Source organism: Piliocolobus tephrosceles, chromosome 17 (genome assembly GCF_002776525.5).
Source record: "Piliocolobus tephrosceles isolate RC106 chromosome 17, ASM277652v3, whole genome shotgun sequence".
Lineage (NCBI taxonomy): Eukaryota > Metazoa > Chordata > Mammalia > Primates > Cercopithecidae > Piliocolobus > Piliocolobus tephrosceles.
The window spans coordinates 73,328,282-73,344,163 of NC_045450.1; the positions used below are offsets into that span (position 1 = coordinate 73,328,282).

Consider the following 15,882-nt stretch of genomic DNA (forward strand, 5'->3'; position numbering starts at 1 on the left):
CTCACTCCTCACACCTCACAGCTCATTCCTTACACCTCCTCACACCTTACTCCTCACACCTCACACCTCACTCCTCATACCTCACACCTCACTCCTCACACCTCACTCCTCACTCTTCACACTTCACTGCTCCTCACACCTCACACCTCCTCACACCTCACTCCTCACTCCTCACTCCTCACACCTCCCACCTCCTCACACCTCACTCCTCAGACCTCATACCTCACTCCTGACACCTCATACCTCACACCTCCTCACACCTCATATCTCACTCCTGACTCCTCACGCCTCACTCCTCACACCTCACATCTCCTCACACCTCACTCCTGACTCCTCACACCTCACACCTCACTCCTCACACCTCACACCTCCAACTCAGATTTTTTAGCTTGAACTTTTTCTCAATAAAACCACAGAAGCTTGGGCCAGGCACAGTGACTCACGCCTGTAATCCCAGCATTTTGGGAGGCCAAGGTGGGCAGATCACGAGGTCAGGAGATTGAGACCATCTCGGCTAATACGGTGAAACCCTGTCTCTACTAAATTTACAAAAAATTAGCCAGGTGGGCACCGGGCACCAGCTACTCTAGAGGCTGAGGCAGGAGAATGGTGTGAACCCCAGAAGCCAAACTTGTAGTGAGCCGAGATTGCGCCACTGCACTCCAGACTGGGCAACAGAGCGAGACACTACCTCAGAAAACAACAACAACAAAAACACAGAAGCCCAACAGAGACCTGAAGACCTGCTTCCCCATCTCCTCCGGGACCTCTCCCACCTGGGTGAAGAGGGCACGTGAGCCTCTCCTGATCTTGATCATCTCCGCTAAAACACTGAACCACCTTCAGCACCCACCAGCAGGGGACGGAGCAGAACTGTATAGGGTACAAAAGCGCCCTGCCACTATCAGGTCCAGATGAAAACCTACAAGTTGAATCAGCAAGGCGCGGACAGATACGCAAGCAGAAACCCTCTTATAGGAGGTTCAAGGCTGGTCACGATGGCTCACTCCTATAATCCCAGCACTTTGGGAGGCCAAGTCAAGCAGATCACTTGAGGTCAGGAGCCGCAGACCAGCCTGGCCAATATGGCAAAACCCCGTCTGTACTAAAAGTACAAAAATTAGCCATGCATGGTGGTGGGTGCCTGTAATCCCAGCTACTCGGGAGGCTGAGACAGGAGAATCGCTTGAACCTGGGAGGTGGAGGTTCCGGTAAGCTGAGATAGGGCCGTTGTACTCCAGCTTGGGTGACAGCGAGACCCTGTCTCAAAAAAAAAAAAACAGTTTGAGAATGTCAGACAAGGCAGCACCCTGGGCAGGTGCTCAGGTTGGGCAGAGTCTCTCTCAGGGGAGGGGAGTAACAGGATGGAGCTCCCCGAGGGCTCCTTGCGTGTCTGTGTCCTGATGCACAGCAGGTGGGGGCTGCGGGGACCAGAGAAGGAAGTGCCCCAGCTGGGCACTTCCCGAGAAGGAAGTGGTGCCGGAATTTCCCCCAGGTGTGGCCTCAGGTATAAGAGCGGCTGCTGCCAGGTTCATGGCCAGGTGCAACTGTGGGATTGCCACCAGGTGTGCAGGCCGCTCCAAGCCCAGCCTGCCCTGCTGCCACCACCATGACAGTGAGCCTCTCCACATGCCACTTGGATGGTTGCCACTTGGATGGTTGCCACTTGGATGGCACAGCCTGGCCTGGAAGGGCCGGAGTGGGATTCTCTGAACCCTGGGATGAGGGTGTCGGGATGGGCTCTGGGAAACCCCTCAGTCTGCGGGTAGGGGGAGGCAGCTACAGATCCTCGGAGCCCTGGCATGCTGGTGTCTTGGGCTAAAGGGCTAGCCTCTCTGAGCTTCAGTTTCCCCATCTATAGAGGGAGGGCTGTACTCCATCTTTCCCCTGGGAACAAGGAAAGCTGAGGTGGAAGTGAGGTGCCCCCTGCCCTGGGCACCCCCTAACCACCCATCTGCCTGTTTCACCAGCTCCTCCCTGGCCTCCTGTTTCTGATCTGGTTGCATGCATGCTTGGCCCACCATGACCCCTTCCTCAGGGGGCATCCCCACACTCATGGGACCCCACGCTGCTACTCAGCTGAGGAACTGCCCCTCGGCCAGGCCCCCCCCACACCGGCTGGCTCGAGGTGCCAAGTGGGGGCAGGCTTTGCCTGTAGCCCTGGTGTCCAGCCTGGAGGCAGCAAGCCACAGGAGGAGGCATGCGAGGCCCTCAGCTGCGACCCAGTGCCCAGTGCTGCGGCCAGAGGAGGTGTTGGAGGCAGACACCCACCAGCGCTCCATCTCACCCTGGAGATACCGGTGAGGATCTGGGGATCCTGCTGTGGCATGGGCTGCCCCTCCCCTGGCAGGGCCCTGCCTGGAGAGCTCTCTGGGCCTTGGTGGTTCGCTCCTGTCAAGTGGGCGTGGCCACCGGAGCTCCATCCCTCCGGCCCTGCTGACCTGGGCGGCTGAGCTGCTGCTTACGGTCGTGCCCTGCCTGCCACTGTCCTTGGTAGCCAGGGGGGCCCCTCACCTGAGCTCCTGCAGAAGTGGGGCTGGGTGGTGAAGTGGGAGGGAGGCTTTAGAGACCTCCGGCCCCTGCTCTGTGCTCTTGGAGCACCCTGGGGACACATGGATTTCCACCACTTACAAGCCCGACTGCACTCCAAGCCCGTGTGGCTCGGCCCTCACTGCCTCAGGTCCCATCCTGAGCACTCGGGGAGGGAACCTGAGGGGAGAGGAGCCTCAAGGAGGCAAGGGTAGGGCCAGAGACTCACTGTGCGCCCCGTCCCGCAGTGTGGACACAGACGAGGACCGCTATCCACAAAAGCTGGCCTTCGCCGAGTGCCTGTGCAGAGGCTGCATCGACCCACGGACCGGCCGCGAGACAGCTGCGCTCAACTCCGTGCGGCTGCTCCAGAGCCTGCTGGTGTTGCGCCGCCGGCCCTGCTCCCGCGACGACTCGGGACTCCCCACACCCGGAGCCTTCGCCTTCCACACCGAGTTCATTCGCGTGCCTGTCGGCTGCACCTGCGTGCTGCCCCGGTCAGTGTGACCGCCGAGGCCGTGGAGCCCCTAGACTAGACACATGGGCTCCCCAGAGGGCACCCCCTATTTATGTGTATTTATTGTTATTTATATGCCTACCCCAACACTACCCTTGGGGTCCAGGCATCCCCCGTGACTGGAGGACAGCCCCCCACTGTTCTCCCCACCTCCAGCCTCAGTAGTTGGGGGTAGAAGGAGCTCAGCACCTCTTCCAGCCCTTAAAGCCACAGAAAAGGCGTCACACAGCCACCTGTACCTTGGCTCCCCGCCCCGCTCCCGGCTTCCCTCACCCTATCACTGACCTCAGGCCCCCCAGGCTCCAACCTCCTTGGAAGTACCCCTGTTTCTTAAACAATTATTTTAGTGTACGTTTGTTATTAAACTGATGAACACATCCCCCGAGGCCAACATTCAATGCGATACTCTCCCGCTCAGCCCTGGCCCAGGCCACCCATGGACCCAATTCTGGGGCATCCTTCCAGAAAGGTCTATGCAGCAGCGAGCAGTGCATGCAGGTGGGACTGAGCTCTAGCATGGGGGAGCACAGGTGTCCCTGCTCTGCCCACGGTGTCTCCCCGGAGGATACCCCTGGGAACAGGAGTGAGCCGCCTTCCCCAGGCAGAGCCTTGAGCCCTGTGCTTTGTGATGATGTGAGCGCCTGGGGCACCATCTCCGTCCCCAGGCGAAAGTCTCTGAGGATGAACTGCAGGGCTGTCAGCTCAAGGCAGGGCCCCAAGCCTCTGTGGGTTGGATCAACAGCCACGACCAAGGCGCCCTCCCTAAAGGTGAACTAGCCAGGCTCTGGGGCCCAGGCTCTGCTGGAGATTTTAGTTAAGGGACCCTGGGGTGAGCAGCCTCAGTCGTGGAAAAGGGGCCCAGGCCTGTGACAGTCTCAGGGTCTCAGTCTCTCGGCCCCCAGCCCTGAGGGCCGACATTGCCGTGGGGCTGCTGGGCAGTTGTTAGCCCCTCCCCTGCCTGGCCCCCGGGCTCACCCACCTACCGTGTCCAGGTGCCTGGAAATGGGGGCGGGGGACTCCACTCAGACCCCCAGAGGAGGACGTCTCAGGCAAGACTTCCTGGAGGTGGTGGCCTTTGTCCGGGAGGTAGAATTTTCATTCAACACATTTCTTTTCTTTTTTGAGAAAGGGTCTCGCTCTGTTGCCCAGGCTGGAGTGCAGTGGCGTGACTTCAGCGCACTGCAACCCCCACCTTCTAGGTTCAAGCGATTCTCCCAGCTCAGCTTCCCAGTACAGGCGTGCGCCACCACACCCAACTAATATTTGTATTTTTAGTAGAGGCGGGGTTTCGCCATGTTGGCCAGGTTGGTCTCGAACTCCTGAGCTCAAGTGATCCTCCCACCTTGGCCTCCCAGACTGCTGAGATTATAGGCATGAGCCACCGCACCCAGCCATATTGAGTTTCTACTAGGCGCCTGGCACTGGGAACAGGCTGAGAACAAAATGGTCAAAATCCCTCCTGCCCCCATGGTGACTGATGGAACACGTGGTGTTTAGTCTGTGAATGAGTCCAGGACAGAGGCTCTGGGGGAGGGGCTGCGGTTCTAAGCAGAGGGTCAGGGAGGCCTCGAAGACCTGAAGGGGAGGAGGAAGGAGCCAGGCAGCCATGCAGGGAATAGCTCCAGGCACCAGGAAGAGCCCATGCAAAGGCCCTGAGAAGACACATGCTGGGTGTGACACCGAGTGAGAGGGGGACGGCGGGGGCGGGGCAGGGCAGGGCGCTGGGAGCAGATTGTGTCTGCCATGGGGCCATCAGAAGCTTGTGGCTGTCACTGAAGGGAGCTGAGCCTGTGGGTTCTGAGCTGGAGGCACTGGGGTGGGGCTTTGGGTTTCAATGGCAGTGACAAGATTGTTTCAGGGGGTGAGGGAACAGCGGGAGATGGCAGGTGGCCTGGGTGGGGATGGTCCACATAGCTGGGGTCTGGATTTGGGCCAGGATTGGACGTGGGGATGTGGGGGCTTCAAGGGTGACCTTAAGCTTGGTGATCTGGGGGGACAGCTGAGACGAGGCTGGATTGAGATGTCTGCATGGTGTTGAGTGTTGGCTGGTGGGGGCGGATTCTGAAAGTCCCGGGAACAGAGGACCCTGGCTCTGAAGTGTGAGTTGCTGGGAGAGCAGGTGGGCAAGCAGCAGGCAAGGGCTTCTCCAGCCTCAGGAGAGTGGGTGCCTTGGTGAGAGCCCAGCGGCAGGGGATGTGGTGATGCACGGCAAAGCTTTGAGGGCACCCGGCTGGGGTGGTGGTGAGGACCTGTGGGCAGGTGCATGTGCAGCCAGCCACAGCCTCTGCACAAGTGAGGAGCAGGAGCCTCCAGAAGCCTCCTACAGCTTGGCCTGAGTGTCCTGGGCAGCTGGAGAGCCCTCCAGCATCAGTGTGGGGGAAAAACAAGGGTGCATCCGCCACCAGCCTCACCCCAGTTTCTACAGAAAAGAGGCGCAAGGTAGAGGCTCACCACATGGCTCCCGCCCTGTTCCCTTTTCATTTAATGCCTCTGGAATCCAAGTCCCTTAGGGAGGCGCTAGGTGTGGAGGGCCTGCAGGGCCTGGGAGAGCTATCAAGGGAGGACTCCGTTACCTCCTCCAGGCTGGGAGGACCTTTCTAGGGAGGCACACACCTGGAATCCCCAGGTACTATATTTCGTGGAATATACGGTACCTGGGATTTCATATGCTGCTGACAAGGAAGGCGATGCTGATGCTAATGAAACTGGAATGCGGCCCGGCCGGCAGGAAACGGGGTGCCGGCCCAGGCCTCGGGAACCATCGCTACCCCGGCCCCGCCCACCGGCCCCAGGCAGAGGCTCAGGCGCACGCTCCGGGCTCTGCTGCGTTTATTGCGGGCGGGTGCCCGGGCGGGAGGGCAGGTCTAGGGTGAAGTCACACGACCTCGTCGGTCACTGGGATGGGGTTGGCCTGGGGACCTCCCGGGGGTCCCGCCGCCGCCGCCGCCTCCTCGCTGGGCTTCTTGCGGGCCTCAGCCGGGGGCCGCGGCGGGGGGTTGCTGGGCGGCTGCTTGATGGTGCCTCCGATCTGCGGCCGCTCCCGGGGCTTGGGCTCGATCGGTGTCCACTGCTCACCGCGCACGGCCGCCTGCGGGGCACAGAGGGGTTGGGCCCCGGCGCCCCAAAGCCGGCCCTCCCTCCCTGGAGGCCCACCCCGCCAGGGGCCCCGGGACAGGCTCAAGTCTGAATCCCACGCGGGATGGCGTGACTGCCGCTCAGAGAAGTGACGGCCGGAGGCCACACAGCCAGGACGTGGGTCGGCCTGACACCAACCCAAGCTATTTCTTCATGCCAGGAGTAGGGCAGGAACCCCTGGGCTTCTGGAAGATCCCCTGGTGGACACTCCCAGATGCAAATTCCAGCACCTAAATTCTCCTCCCAAGGCGCCAAGGCAGGGAGCCAAGGGCAGGGAGGACGCCTGAGGTCCAGCAGGAGGGTGGCCCAGGAGAGCAGCAGGCCCGGCTCCGTCTGGTGGGTGCCATTCACCCACCCTGGCCAGCAGCCCCCCAAGGGTGCCCAGGCATTTCTGCACATGGGGGTCGGGGCAGAGCTTGAAGAACGCCGGATTCCACTGGCTGACTAAAAATACAGACTCCTGGGCCCATGCCCGGAGGTTCCACTGCAACAGGTCAAATGGACCCGGGAGTGTGTGCTTTTCGTCTTCTATTCCACAATATCCGGTAGAAAAATATGTCACATCATATCCGTCATGAAGCAGAAAGAGAACGGGACATCTGTGATCCTACCTAACTCCTAAACGGAAATATTCTGTCCTGAAGAGCAAAACTATAAGGCTGATAGAAGAAAATGCAGGAACGTGAACACAGGACCCAGGGCCAGGGGAAGGTGTTTTTACAAAGCACAGACCACACAGCAAGTAAACAGGGAAACATCTGTTCTTCAGTGCAGTGAAGGACTTCACGGGCCAAGTTAACAGACCCTTCCCAGAAAGCAGGAAGGCATTCACAGTGTCTAAAGGTTACGAAGGCTCAGTAGCTAAAATAATACGTGAAATTCCTGCAACTTAAGAAAAAGACAAAAACCACAATAGAAAAATGGACAAAGGATATGAACAGGCAACTCAAGGGAAAAGAAACTCCAACAGCGCAAATCCACAGTCAGAGAAGAGCGAGTCCAAGCTCCGCACGGCCAGCCTCGTGCTGTGGAACTGCCAGGCGTGGGAGAAAGCGCCCTGCGCCAGGTGGGGGTGATGGGGCTGGCACGGCTGGTGGTAGGTTGTCTGCTGGGGAGCAGCTGAGCCCAGCAGGGTCAACGGTACAGAGGCTGATGCCTGACCCAGCAATTCCTCTCTGGGTTTAGCACAAGGAATTCCTACTGAGGTCTCCAGGAGCGGCTAGCTGTATGTGATAGCAGGGAGCCAGGGGGCATGTGGTGCAACAAAGCAACAGCCCAGAAGAACGCTTGGCAAGAGGAAGGGATTCTAAAGGAGAGCCCTGAGAGGCCGGTGGCAGGTCAATGAGCCTTGAAACAGAACTCCACTTACATACGTGGAAGGCACACACAGAAAGCACTGCACATTTAACACCGCACACACACTTTGCACTGATTTGTGGGCGGTGCCAGGACGCACGCAGTCATGCAGACATTTTCTTAAACTGCCGACACCTGGGTTTGGTTTAGTGTGCGTTTGCCTCTGTGGGCAGGAGGCACTTGCCTCTAGGGACAAAAGGATTTAAATAAGCAAAGTCTGAGGGCTCTGTCCACTCAGAGACCCCTGCAGTAAGAGGTGGCCTGCAGCCGTCTGTTCCGGAGCCCAGGGTGGGCAGAGGGCATTTCACCCAAGGCCTGGCCAGGCTGCGCCCTGTCCTCCCACCCATCCCTGGCCTCTCAGAAAGATCACTGTATCCCGTGGGATGGGCAGCCCTCTAACAGGCTGCTGTGGGCCTAAACCAAACCCAGGTGTCAGCGGTTTAAGACAATGTCTGCGTGACTGCGTGCATCCTGGCACCGCCCACAAATCAGTGCAAATAGGGTTGAGGTGAGAAAAGCCTGATAAATGGACCCAAGCCCAGGCACAGCCTTCCGCCGGCTGCATGACCCCAGGCAGGCCACAGCACCTCCCTGAGCCTCCGCCTCTTCGTCTGTAAAGTGGGGACACCAGTACCTCTCCCAGGGCCGTGGTGCGGGTTGATGAGGAAATGCAGGGAAATGACCCAACACACGAGACGTGCCAAAAACGGCAGCGTCAACTGCTGCATCCCTGCCGTGCTGTGAGCACACGCCCGGGCTCGCGCTTGCTCCCAGCCTCGGCTCGGCCTACAGAGCTGGCTTCAAAGGGCCACGTATGTCCGAGGGTGTCAGGGCAGGGGCAGGGGGTGGGGGTGGCTGGGGCTGACCTCAGAGGGCGCCACTCACCAACAGGTAGATGCCGCTCGCGATGGCCAGGCATGCAGTCCCCAGGATTGTGGCCAGCAGGAAGCCGGCGGGCACCGAGAGCCTGCGGGAGTGGGGGGTGGGAGGCAGGGACACAGAAGGGCACTCAGAAAGGGGAATGGAGTCCCAGGTCTGGGGGCCAAGGCCACAAAGTCTCAGGACAAGGCAGACCCAGGGACGTGCACGGCCCAGGGCTGCAAAGTCTCAGGACAAGGCAGACCACAGACCCAGGGGATGTGCAGGGCCCAGGGCTTGTTTCAGTCCTGGGTATTCTCGGCCTTGATGTGGATGCGAGTGGCTCTAGGGCACGTGCTCAGAGGAACCCCCAGCAGCGGCAGGGCAGCTCCGTGCCGGTGTCCTGGCCTCGGCCGGCAGCAACCACCAGACACACAGCGCGGAACCCTCTACCCTACCAGGAAGCCCAGGCGAGACCCCCCAGCAGGGCCTGCTGACTCCAGACAGGATCGGAGCTACTCAGGTTTGGGGGGATCCTTACAAATCCTGCACACTAGACAGCAGACACAGAATCGGGGGGCCCCCCAAAGCCGGGGACCCGAATTTTTGTTTGGAAAAACATCGAGGTAAGTGGGGGGTGGCTTCTGTCCAGGCAGCCTGGCCGGTGGGACAGTGGAGGAGGGTCGGCTCCAAGCCCCCCTGAGCCCTAGAGGGGGTGCAGGGTGGGGACTCACAGGAGGTGCAGGACGGCCCGAACGTAGTAATTCCTGGTGAGGGGCCCGAACAGCTTCACCACGGAGGTCATGTACTTCTGCCCCCTGCGGGAGGGAGGAAGGGGAGACAGCGCGGCTGGGCCTCTCCCACTCAGGACCCCCCTGCTGCCCTGCCGACGACCCCAGGGCACCCAGGCCTCTTTCCTCCCAGAAAACACAGCGGACAGGCACCGGCCTTGGTTTGCCCACAAGTACCAAAGAATTGGTTCCGGAGCCTCTGAGTGAGGAGCTAGGCTCCACGTACCGACCCTGTGAGCCCTGCCTGGCCCCGCAGCCCCGGGAGAGACCCCAGAGCAGGAGGGAGACTCACCAGCGCTCCATGGTGGAGCCCTTCTTCCTCTTCCCCCGGGGATACTCCAGCAGGCAGACAAACACGCCCGCCACGCTGAAGCCATGTGGTTAAGGAACAGCCCAGCTCAGCCTGAGCGGCCACAGGGAACCCTCGTTACTGAAGACAACGCAGAGAGGCCCGAGCACAGCGGCTCACATCTGGAATACCAGCACTGCGGGAGGCTGAGGCGGGAGGATCACTGGAGCCCAGGAGTTTGAGACCAGCCAGGGCAACACAGTGAGACCCTCATCTCAACCAAAAATTTAAAAGTCAGCCAGGGGTGGTGGTGTGTGCCTGTGGTCCCAGCTACTCCAGAGGCTGAGGTAAGAGGGTGGCCTGAGCCCAGGTGGAGGCTGCCATGAGTCACGACTGCATCACTGCACTCCAGCCTGGGGGACAGAGCGAGACCTTGTCTCAAAAAAAAAAAAAAAAAAAAAAGAAAGGGGCAGCCACTGCCTGAGGTCACAGAGCCAGGAGGCAGCCACGGGAGGTTCCAACAGGTCCGGCACTCAGGGTTGCCCACAGCCGCCCTCCCACCACCCTGCCCAGTGCTGCTTGTCGCAAGATACGGCTGGGCTGAGATGGGGCAAAGGAGGTGGAGGGGCCGGGCAAGGGGACTGACTGACAGGAGGGGGCAGACAGGATCCCAGCAGTCCAACCGCGAGGCCTCAGTGCTGGCCCTGGCCCTCTGGTGACACCCCCTGCCCACCCCTCACCAGGACTCAGACTGGGGGTCTGCCGCTGACCACCACATGGCCCAGGTGAGGAGCCTGGCTGCTGGGGCCTAGGCTGCCCAGCCCGTGGACAGCCCACCCTGTGTCCCAGCCTGGCTGCGGGGCCGGGGAGCGGAGGCAAACAGCTCACTGTGAAATGGCTCCCTGGCTCTGCCCTGGGCGTTCCCCGCCCACCCCAGCCTCAGATGGAAGGATACATGGAGTAGGCGCCAAAGTACCACTGGGTGAAGCGGCCAGCTGTGGCCACGATGCCCCCGGTGATGAGGACTGCGGGGAGAAGCGGGTCAGGCACTGTGGGACTCCCGTCCTGGGCCACTCCCCTTCTCTACCTACTGTGGGCCACCAGGGCACCCAGAGCTGCCCCCTCCCCATCCCCACAGCACAGTGACAGGGTCGGGGACACCCCCAGGAGGCACCCCTCTGCGCTGGTGAAGAGCAGAGCCTGTGGCGCACGGGCTGGCGGAGGGGGTGCTGGACATGCCCGGGCTCTAGGTCCCCGGAGCGGCCAGGGACGGCCCGACCTGCACGCCCCCGTGGGCCTGTGCCCCTGGGCTCTGGGACCCCCGAACGGACCCCTTGTCACCATGAGTCTTTGATGCACTGAAAGCCAATAGGCCGAGTGTGGTTTCTGCATCTTCTTGGAGGGGTCTCTCTCCTCCTGATACGGAGTTCCTCTTAACCCGTCAGCTGTTTCGCCTTAATTTCGGTTTCGTCTGATATGGCTATTTCTGCACCGTTTTTTGGGTGGGGGGTATTGTCCAATATTCCCCCTTACTATTTTTTGGTTTTTTCCTTTTTCTTGTTTTTGAGACGGAGTCTCATTCTGTCACCCAGGCTGGAGTGCAGTGGCGCAATCTTGACTCACTGCAACCTCTGGATTCAAGCGATTCTCCTGCCTCATTCTCCTGAGTAGCTGGGATTACTGGCGGCCGCCACCAAGCCCAGCTGATTTTTATATTTTTATTAGAGACGGAGTTTCACCACATTGGCCAGGCTGGTCTCGAACTCCTGACCTCAGGGAATGCTGCACCCGCCTTGGCCTCCCAAAGTATATTAGGATTACAGGCGTGAGCCACGGCGCCTGGTCCTTCCTACTATTTTATTTATTTTTCTTTCTTTTTTTTTTTTTTGGAGATGAAGTCTTGCCCTGTTGCCTAGGCTAGAATTCCGTGGCGTGATCTTGGCTCACTACAACCTCTGCCTCCCAGGTTCAAGCGATTCTTCTGCCTCAGCTTCCCAAGTAGCTGGGACTACAGGTGCATGCCACCATACCCAGCTAATTTTTTTTTATTTTTAGTAGAGACGGGGTTTCACCATGTTAGCAAGGATGGTCTCGATCTCCTGACCTCATGATCCGCCCGCCTCGGCCTCCCAAAGTGCTGGGATTAGAAGGCATGAGCCACCTTGCCCTGCCAGCCATTCTGATTTTGTCTCCACATGGTCTTGTTTGAAGATTTCCTATGCTTGGTTTGAGCCCAGCTACACATTAACTCTCTGGGTTTGCCTGTCTGTGTTGGAGAAGGGGAGGGCAGTGTCCTTGGGTCTACTCAGCCTAGTGTCCGTGCATCTTTGGGGGACCGTCCTGGTCCCGAGCCTGCCATCTTTAAGAGGGTGCAAAGCTGCCGCTGGTGCCACCAGGGAGGGCTGACGACGTATTCTGGCACCCAGCACCTGCTGTGTACGGGGGTGGGGGGACTCTGTCAAGGCCCAACTCTCTCTGGGTCAGCTGCCTCCCGGGGCTGCACGCTCTGGAAAGACCTCCTGGAGCAGGTGACATTTGAATTGAGAAATGAGACAGCCATGAGGCTCTGCAGAAGCAGCAGCTTGTGCAGAGGCCCTGGGGCAAGCTCAGGAGCTCTAGGAACAGAAAGGAAGCCCGGCAGCTGGAGGAGGGGGCCAGAGAGCTGGGAGGCCAGGGCAGGCAGCGCAGGGCATCCAGTCCCGCTCTAATTCTTTGGGCCAGGAGCCCCTGGAGGGTTTCAGCAGGAGGCCAGACTAGAGCCCAGCTCTCCTGGCTCCCAGCTGGGTGCCCTCAGACCCTCTACTTCCTGTAGGGAGTGCGGGGCAGGCAGGGTCACAGTCTCAAGGGGCGGCTCTGGGGAGAGCTGTCTGAACTGACCTACGGAGTTCTTGGCCGCTGACACGAAGCAGGCGGTGGGACAGGCTGCAGGGCCCCGTGCTCCAGGCCTCCCACCCTGAGGTCTCTGCTCCTGCTCCGCTGCCACGCACTCCAGACAACGGGGAGGGCGTTCAGAGCCCGAGGGCAGTGGTGGCAGCGGGCCCCCTCCTCACCCTCAGCCCCCAGGCCCTTCCCAGGCGCTCCTCCCCGCCCGGTGCAGGTCCTTCCTGGAGCTGCCGCGCTGGTGCCTCTGCCCTCAGACCCCGCCTGAACGCAGCGTCACCCCCGGGCCCGACACTCCCCGGCTCTGGTCCTGAGAGGGTCCATTTCCAAGTGGAGTCTGCTGCCCTCACCAGAACCTCTCAGCAAATGCGCAGCAGGGTGACGGGGGTCTGTGCCTCCCCGCCAGCAGCAAAGCGCCTGTGCAGCTGGGCTGGGCAGGGCCGTCACTGGGTGGTTTCAGCGCCTTGTGTAATCCCAGGCGGCCTCCAGCGCGGACTCCAGCTGGGGAGGGCTGAGCTCCGGGGCAAGCCCGGGGAGAGCGACTCGCAGCCCCGCAGGCTACCGAGGGACAGGGGAGCTGCTCCCGACGCCCAGGCCGGAGCCCCCATTTGGGGGCTTGGGGCGGCGACCCCGGAAACCACCCGGGCTGAACCGCCTCTTCCCCTGCGCTGCAACTTCCTCCTCCGCGGAGTCGGGGGACCGAGGGAAGGGAAGGGGGGAGGGGCGCCGCGCTCCGCAGGGGCTGCAGGGGGCTGCGGGGGTTCTCAGAACCCCTTCCAGCCCGCGCCCTGAGGGTCCCGCCCCTGTTCCCCGCACCCTCCTGGCCTGACCCTGGCCCGCCTGGCGCCCCACTTCCCCGCCCTGTACGTAGCCCGAGGCCCGGCCGGGGTCTTGGAACACCCCTCCAGGCTGCAGCCTCCACCGTTCCTGCCGCGCACTCACTCAGGCCGGACGCCAGCGCCTGCTCGTTGGCCCACATGGCCCACTCGATCTGCCCCATGGCGGCACGGACCCTGCTGGGACGCTGGTAGGCGCGAACTGCCGCCCCTGCGCTCCCGGCCGAACCCCGTTCCGCCCAGGCCCCGCCCCGAAACCCCCGGGTGACCGCGGCTGGGCGGAGACCCGCGTCTGTAGGGTGCACGGCTGCCCCGGAGCCTTCTGTCCCCGCCCTCTCTACCCCCGCCCAGGCACAGGAGGGCCCTGCTCGGCAGCCCCAGCCCAGGCGGGGAGCGCGCTTCCCCAGGGCTGCCCAAACTTCAGCTCTCCAGCACTGACAAATACCCCTGCCCAACGCCCGGGACCCAGCTGAGGGGCCCGTGTCAACAAGGCTTCTATTAATAGCAGAAAAAGGTGGAAGGTCCGCTTCCTGAGCAAATCGGCCTCTCCAGAGCCTTGGGGGTGGAGGGGTCACCCCTCAGCCCGGGAACACCTCTGCACCCTGATGCTACCAAGGACGAGGGTGGCCTCCCCATGGGGACCAAAGGCCCCGCCCCCACTTCCTCCCCCCGGGCTCTGGGCTGGCACAGGCGTGGCCTGGGTCAGACACTGCGGGGGGCCTCCCCACACCATGTCACTGGACTGTGACTGATACTCCAGGGAGGGGACAGGATGTGCACAACTGGGAAAGCACAGAATGCAGGGACGGCCCCGTCATGTCCGGCCTGGGGACAGGAGGCAGGGGTTGGTGTGGGGGTGGTGAGCCCAGCGCCCATGGGAAGACTTTAGACTGGGGGCTGCTCCTGAGGGTCCCACCTGAGCCAATGTGGGGTGAGGGGAGCCCCTCTGTGGCTCTGCCCAGCCTGCCCCCTCCTAGGCCCTCATGGGGGTACACCGGGACTCCCTGGCAGGTCCCAGGGTCACTCAGAGCAGGAACTCCGGAATGCTGGTTTATGAAACAGAAAAACAGCGGAAGGCAGGAGGCAGCAATGCTGGTTTATTCCCCATGGCCACCAGGGCCACACTGGTGCCCACTCGTACCACCATTCCAGCCACACCTAGGCCTGGGGCAGGGTCTCGGCAGAAGTGCCGTGGGCAGCCACCATCCAAGGCACTTGGTGGTTTCCTGAGGCCCGAGGAGGCTGCTCCCAGCACAGTGACCCCTCCCCTGGTCCGCTGGAGGGACACCACCTCCCCGCTGAGCTCCCGTCTCAGAGAACTGGGAGCAGCTGGAGCTGGGGTGAGAAGCCCTTTAGGCCTGCTGCACCGAGGCTCTGCCAGCTCCTGTACCCACCCATCCCATCTTGGCAAAGCGCTGGGGCAGCTGAAGCACTCAGCAGGGACCTCTCCCGACACCTGGGCAGCTGCAGGGCTCCCTGCACGGCCCCACGGTAAGCTGTCCATGGGCCCCGGGACAAGCCACTGCCCACACGTCCCAGCAGTCCGGAGCCCACCACACCCGCTCCCTAGCTCTGGCGAGGCCACCCCTTCTCCACGCGGCGTGCGGTCCTGCTGAGGCGGTCAGGCGGCTGGCTTCGGCAGGCCATCAGGACCCAGGAGGTGGGCGCGGGGGTTGTCCAGGATTTGGGGTCCTGGCCCCACCTAGCGGTAGAGATCCGTGTCAGGTCACCAGGAATGGCAGCACCTCATCCTGTGCGCAGCATCTGTGGGGGCCGCACACAGGAGGGTAGCGGTGTGCCCCTACCCTTCCGGTGGTCCTGGTCAGAAGCTAAACCACCCACACGCAGCTCCCTCAGGCACAGCCGCCCCGCCAGCTGCCAGTCCCCGCCCGGAGCACTGCCTCCGTCACAGGGTGGACAGGGAACCACAGAGCCTGGAAACAGGCAGCCTCTGCATGTGGGCCCTGAGAGGAAGGCGGAGGCAACGGCTCGGGCGGCCGTGATCGCTGGAGGCAGGCTTGGCTCTCGGGGCAGGTCGGAGAGCAGGAACCCTGGTCTGCTGGGGTGGGGGCGGTTGGGGTGGGGGGCCCAGGGGCCCCAGAAGCACCCACCCCAAGCGCTCCCTATTCAGGGGCCTGATGCTCCCCACCTGTCTCCCTGGGAGCTTGTGTCAGACTCATCCACCCCCAGCCCAGCCCTGGTGCTCTGAGTATCGCCAGTGGCCTGTAATGTCCACTTTGAGAGCAAATGAAGGAACAAAGGTTTTCTGGCTTCCTGCCTGAGACACGGAAGGGATAGGGACAGGGAGCTGGACTGAGCCTGCAAGGGCCCTGGGGGCTGGGCAGGCCCCTCTGGCAGGAAAGGAAACCGCGAGGGTAACAGCCGAGCCCCAGGCCTCACCTGAGTGGCAATGATGTATTTGACCCCACCGGGGGTCGTCGGCTCCATGGCCAGCGCAGCCTGAAGCTCAGCTGAGAGAGGGGCCGGCCTCACCTGCAGCCCCTTCAGAAACCTGGAAAAGCAGGGCAGGAGCATGGTGAACACATCCATTTCTTTTTTTTTTTTTTTTGAGATGGAGTCTCGCTCTGTCGCCCAGGCTGGAGTGCAGTGGCGCGATCTCGGCTCACTGCAAGCTCTGCCTCCTGGGTTCATGCCATTCTCCTGCGTCAGCCTCCTGAGTAGCTGGGACTA

The 15,882-nt window shown here is 61.5% G+C and overlaps 3 protein-coding genes across 6 annotated transcripts in view; 1 reads left to right on the forward strand and 2 right to left on the reverse strand.

Annotated features, from left to right (window-relative positions):
- The first annotated feature begins 1,539 nt into the window (after positions 1–1,539).
- Positions 1,540–3,428, forward strand: IL17C (interleukin 17C). 2 transcript variants are annotated; one of them, XM_023228806.2, is made up of 3 exons: positions 1,540–1,615; positions 1,971–2,300; positions 2,778–3,428. In XM_023228806.2, exons 2-3 carry the CDS (start codon positions 2,005–2,007, stop codon positions 3,034–3,036), a joined length of 555 nt encoding a protein of 184 aa, XP_023084574.1. In that variant the 5' UTR covers positions 1,540–1,615; positions 1,971–2,004; the 3' UTR covers positions 3,037–3,428. The 2 variants fall into 2 exon arrangements, with proteins under 2 accessions (XP_023084574.1, XP_031790333.1); XM_031934473.1 differs by having other exon boundaries at positions 1,562–2,300; positions 2,778–3,086.
- Positions 3,429–5,858: 2,430 nt separating this feature from the next.
- On the reverse strand, positions 5,859–13,456 carry LOC111553835 (cytochrome b-245 light chain). Its single transcript, XM_026447376.1, has 6 exons — positions 13,298–13,456; positions 10,431–10,500; positions 9,479–9,553; positions 9,130–9,213; positions 8,423–8,504; positions 5,859–6,134 (listed from the first exon to the last, which is right to left on the reverse strand). The coding sequence occupies exons 1-6, from the start codon at positions 13,353–13,355 to the stop codon at positions 5,922–5,924; spliced, it is 582 nt and encodes a 193-aa protein (XP_026303161.1). The 5' UTR covers positions 13,356–13,456; the 3' UTR covers positions 5,859–5,921.
- Positions 13,457–14,270: 814 nt separating this feature from the next.
- Positions 14,271–15,882, reverse strand: part of MVD (mevalonate diphosphate decarboxylase) — a 12,610-nt gene continuing 10,998 nt past the window's right edge. For 2 of the 3 annotated variants that reach the window (XM_026447373.1, XM_026447375.1), the window contains exons 9-10: positions 15,592–15,703; positions 14,271–14,893 (exon numbers count right to left, since the gene is read on the reverse strand). In XM_026447373.1, the coding sequence (XP_026303158.1) occupies positions 14,813–14,893; positions 15,592–15,703 (193 nt within the window). In that variant the 3' untranslated portion in view covers positions 14,271–14,812. Of the gene's footprint in view, positions 14,956–15,591; positions 15,704–15,882 lie in introns of all 3 variants that reach the window. The other variant, XM_026447374.1, reaches the window with a different exon arrangement.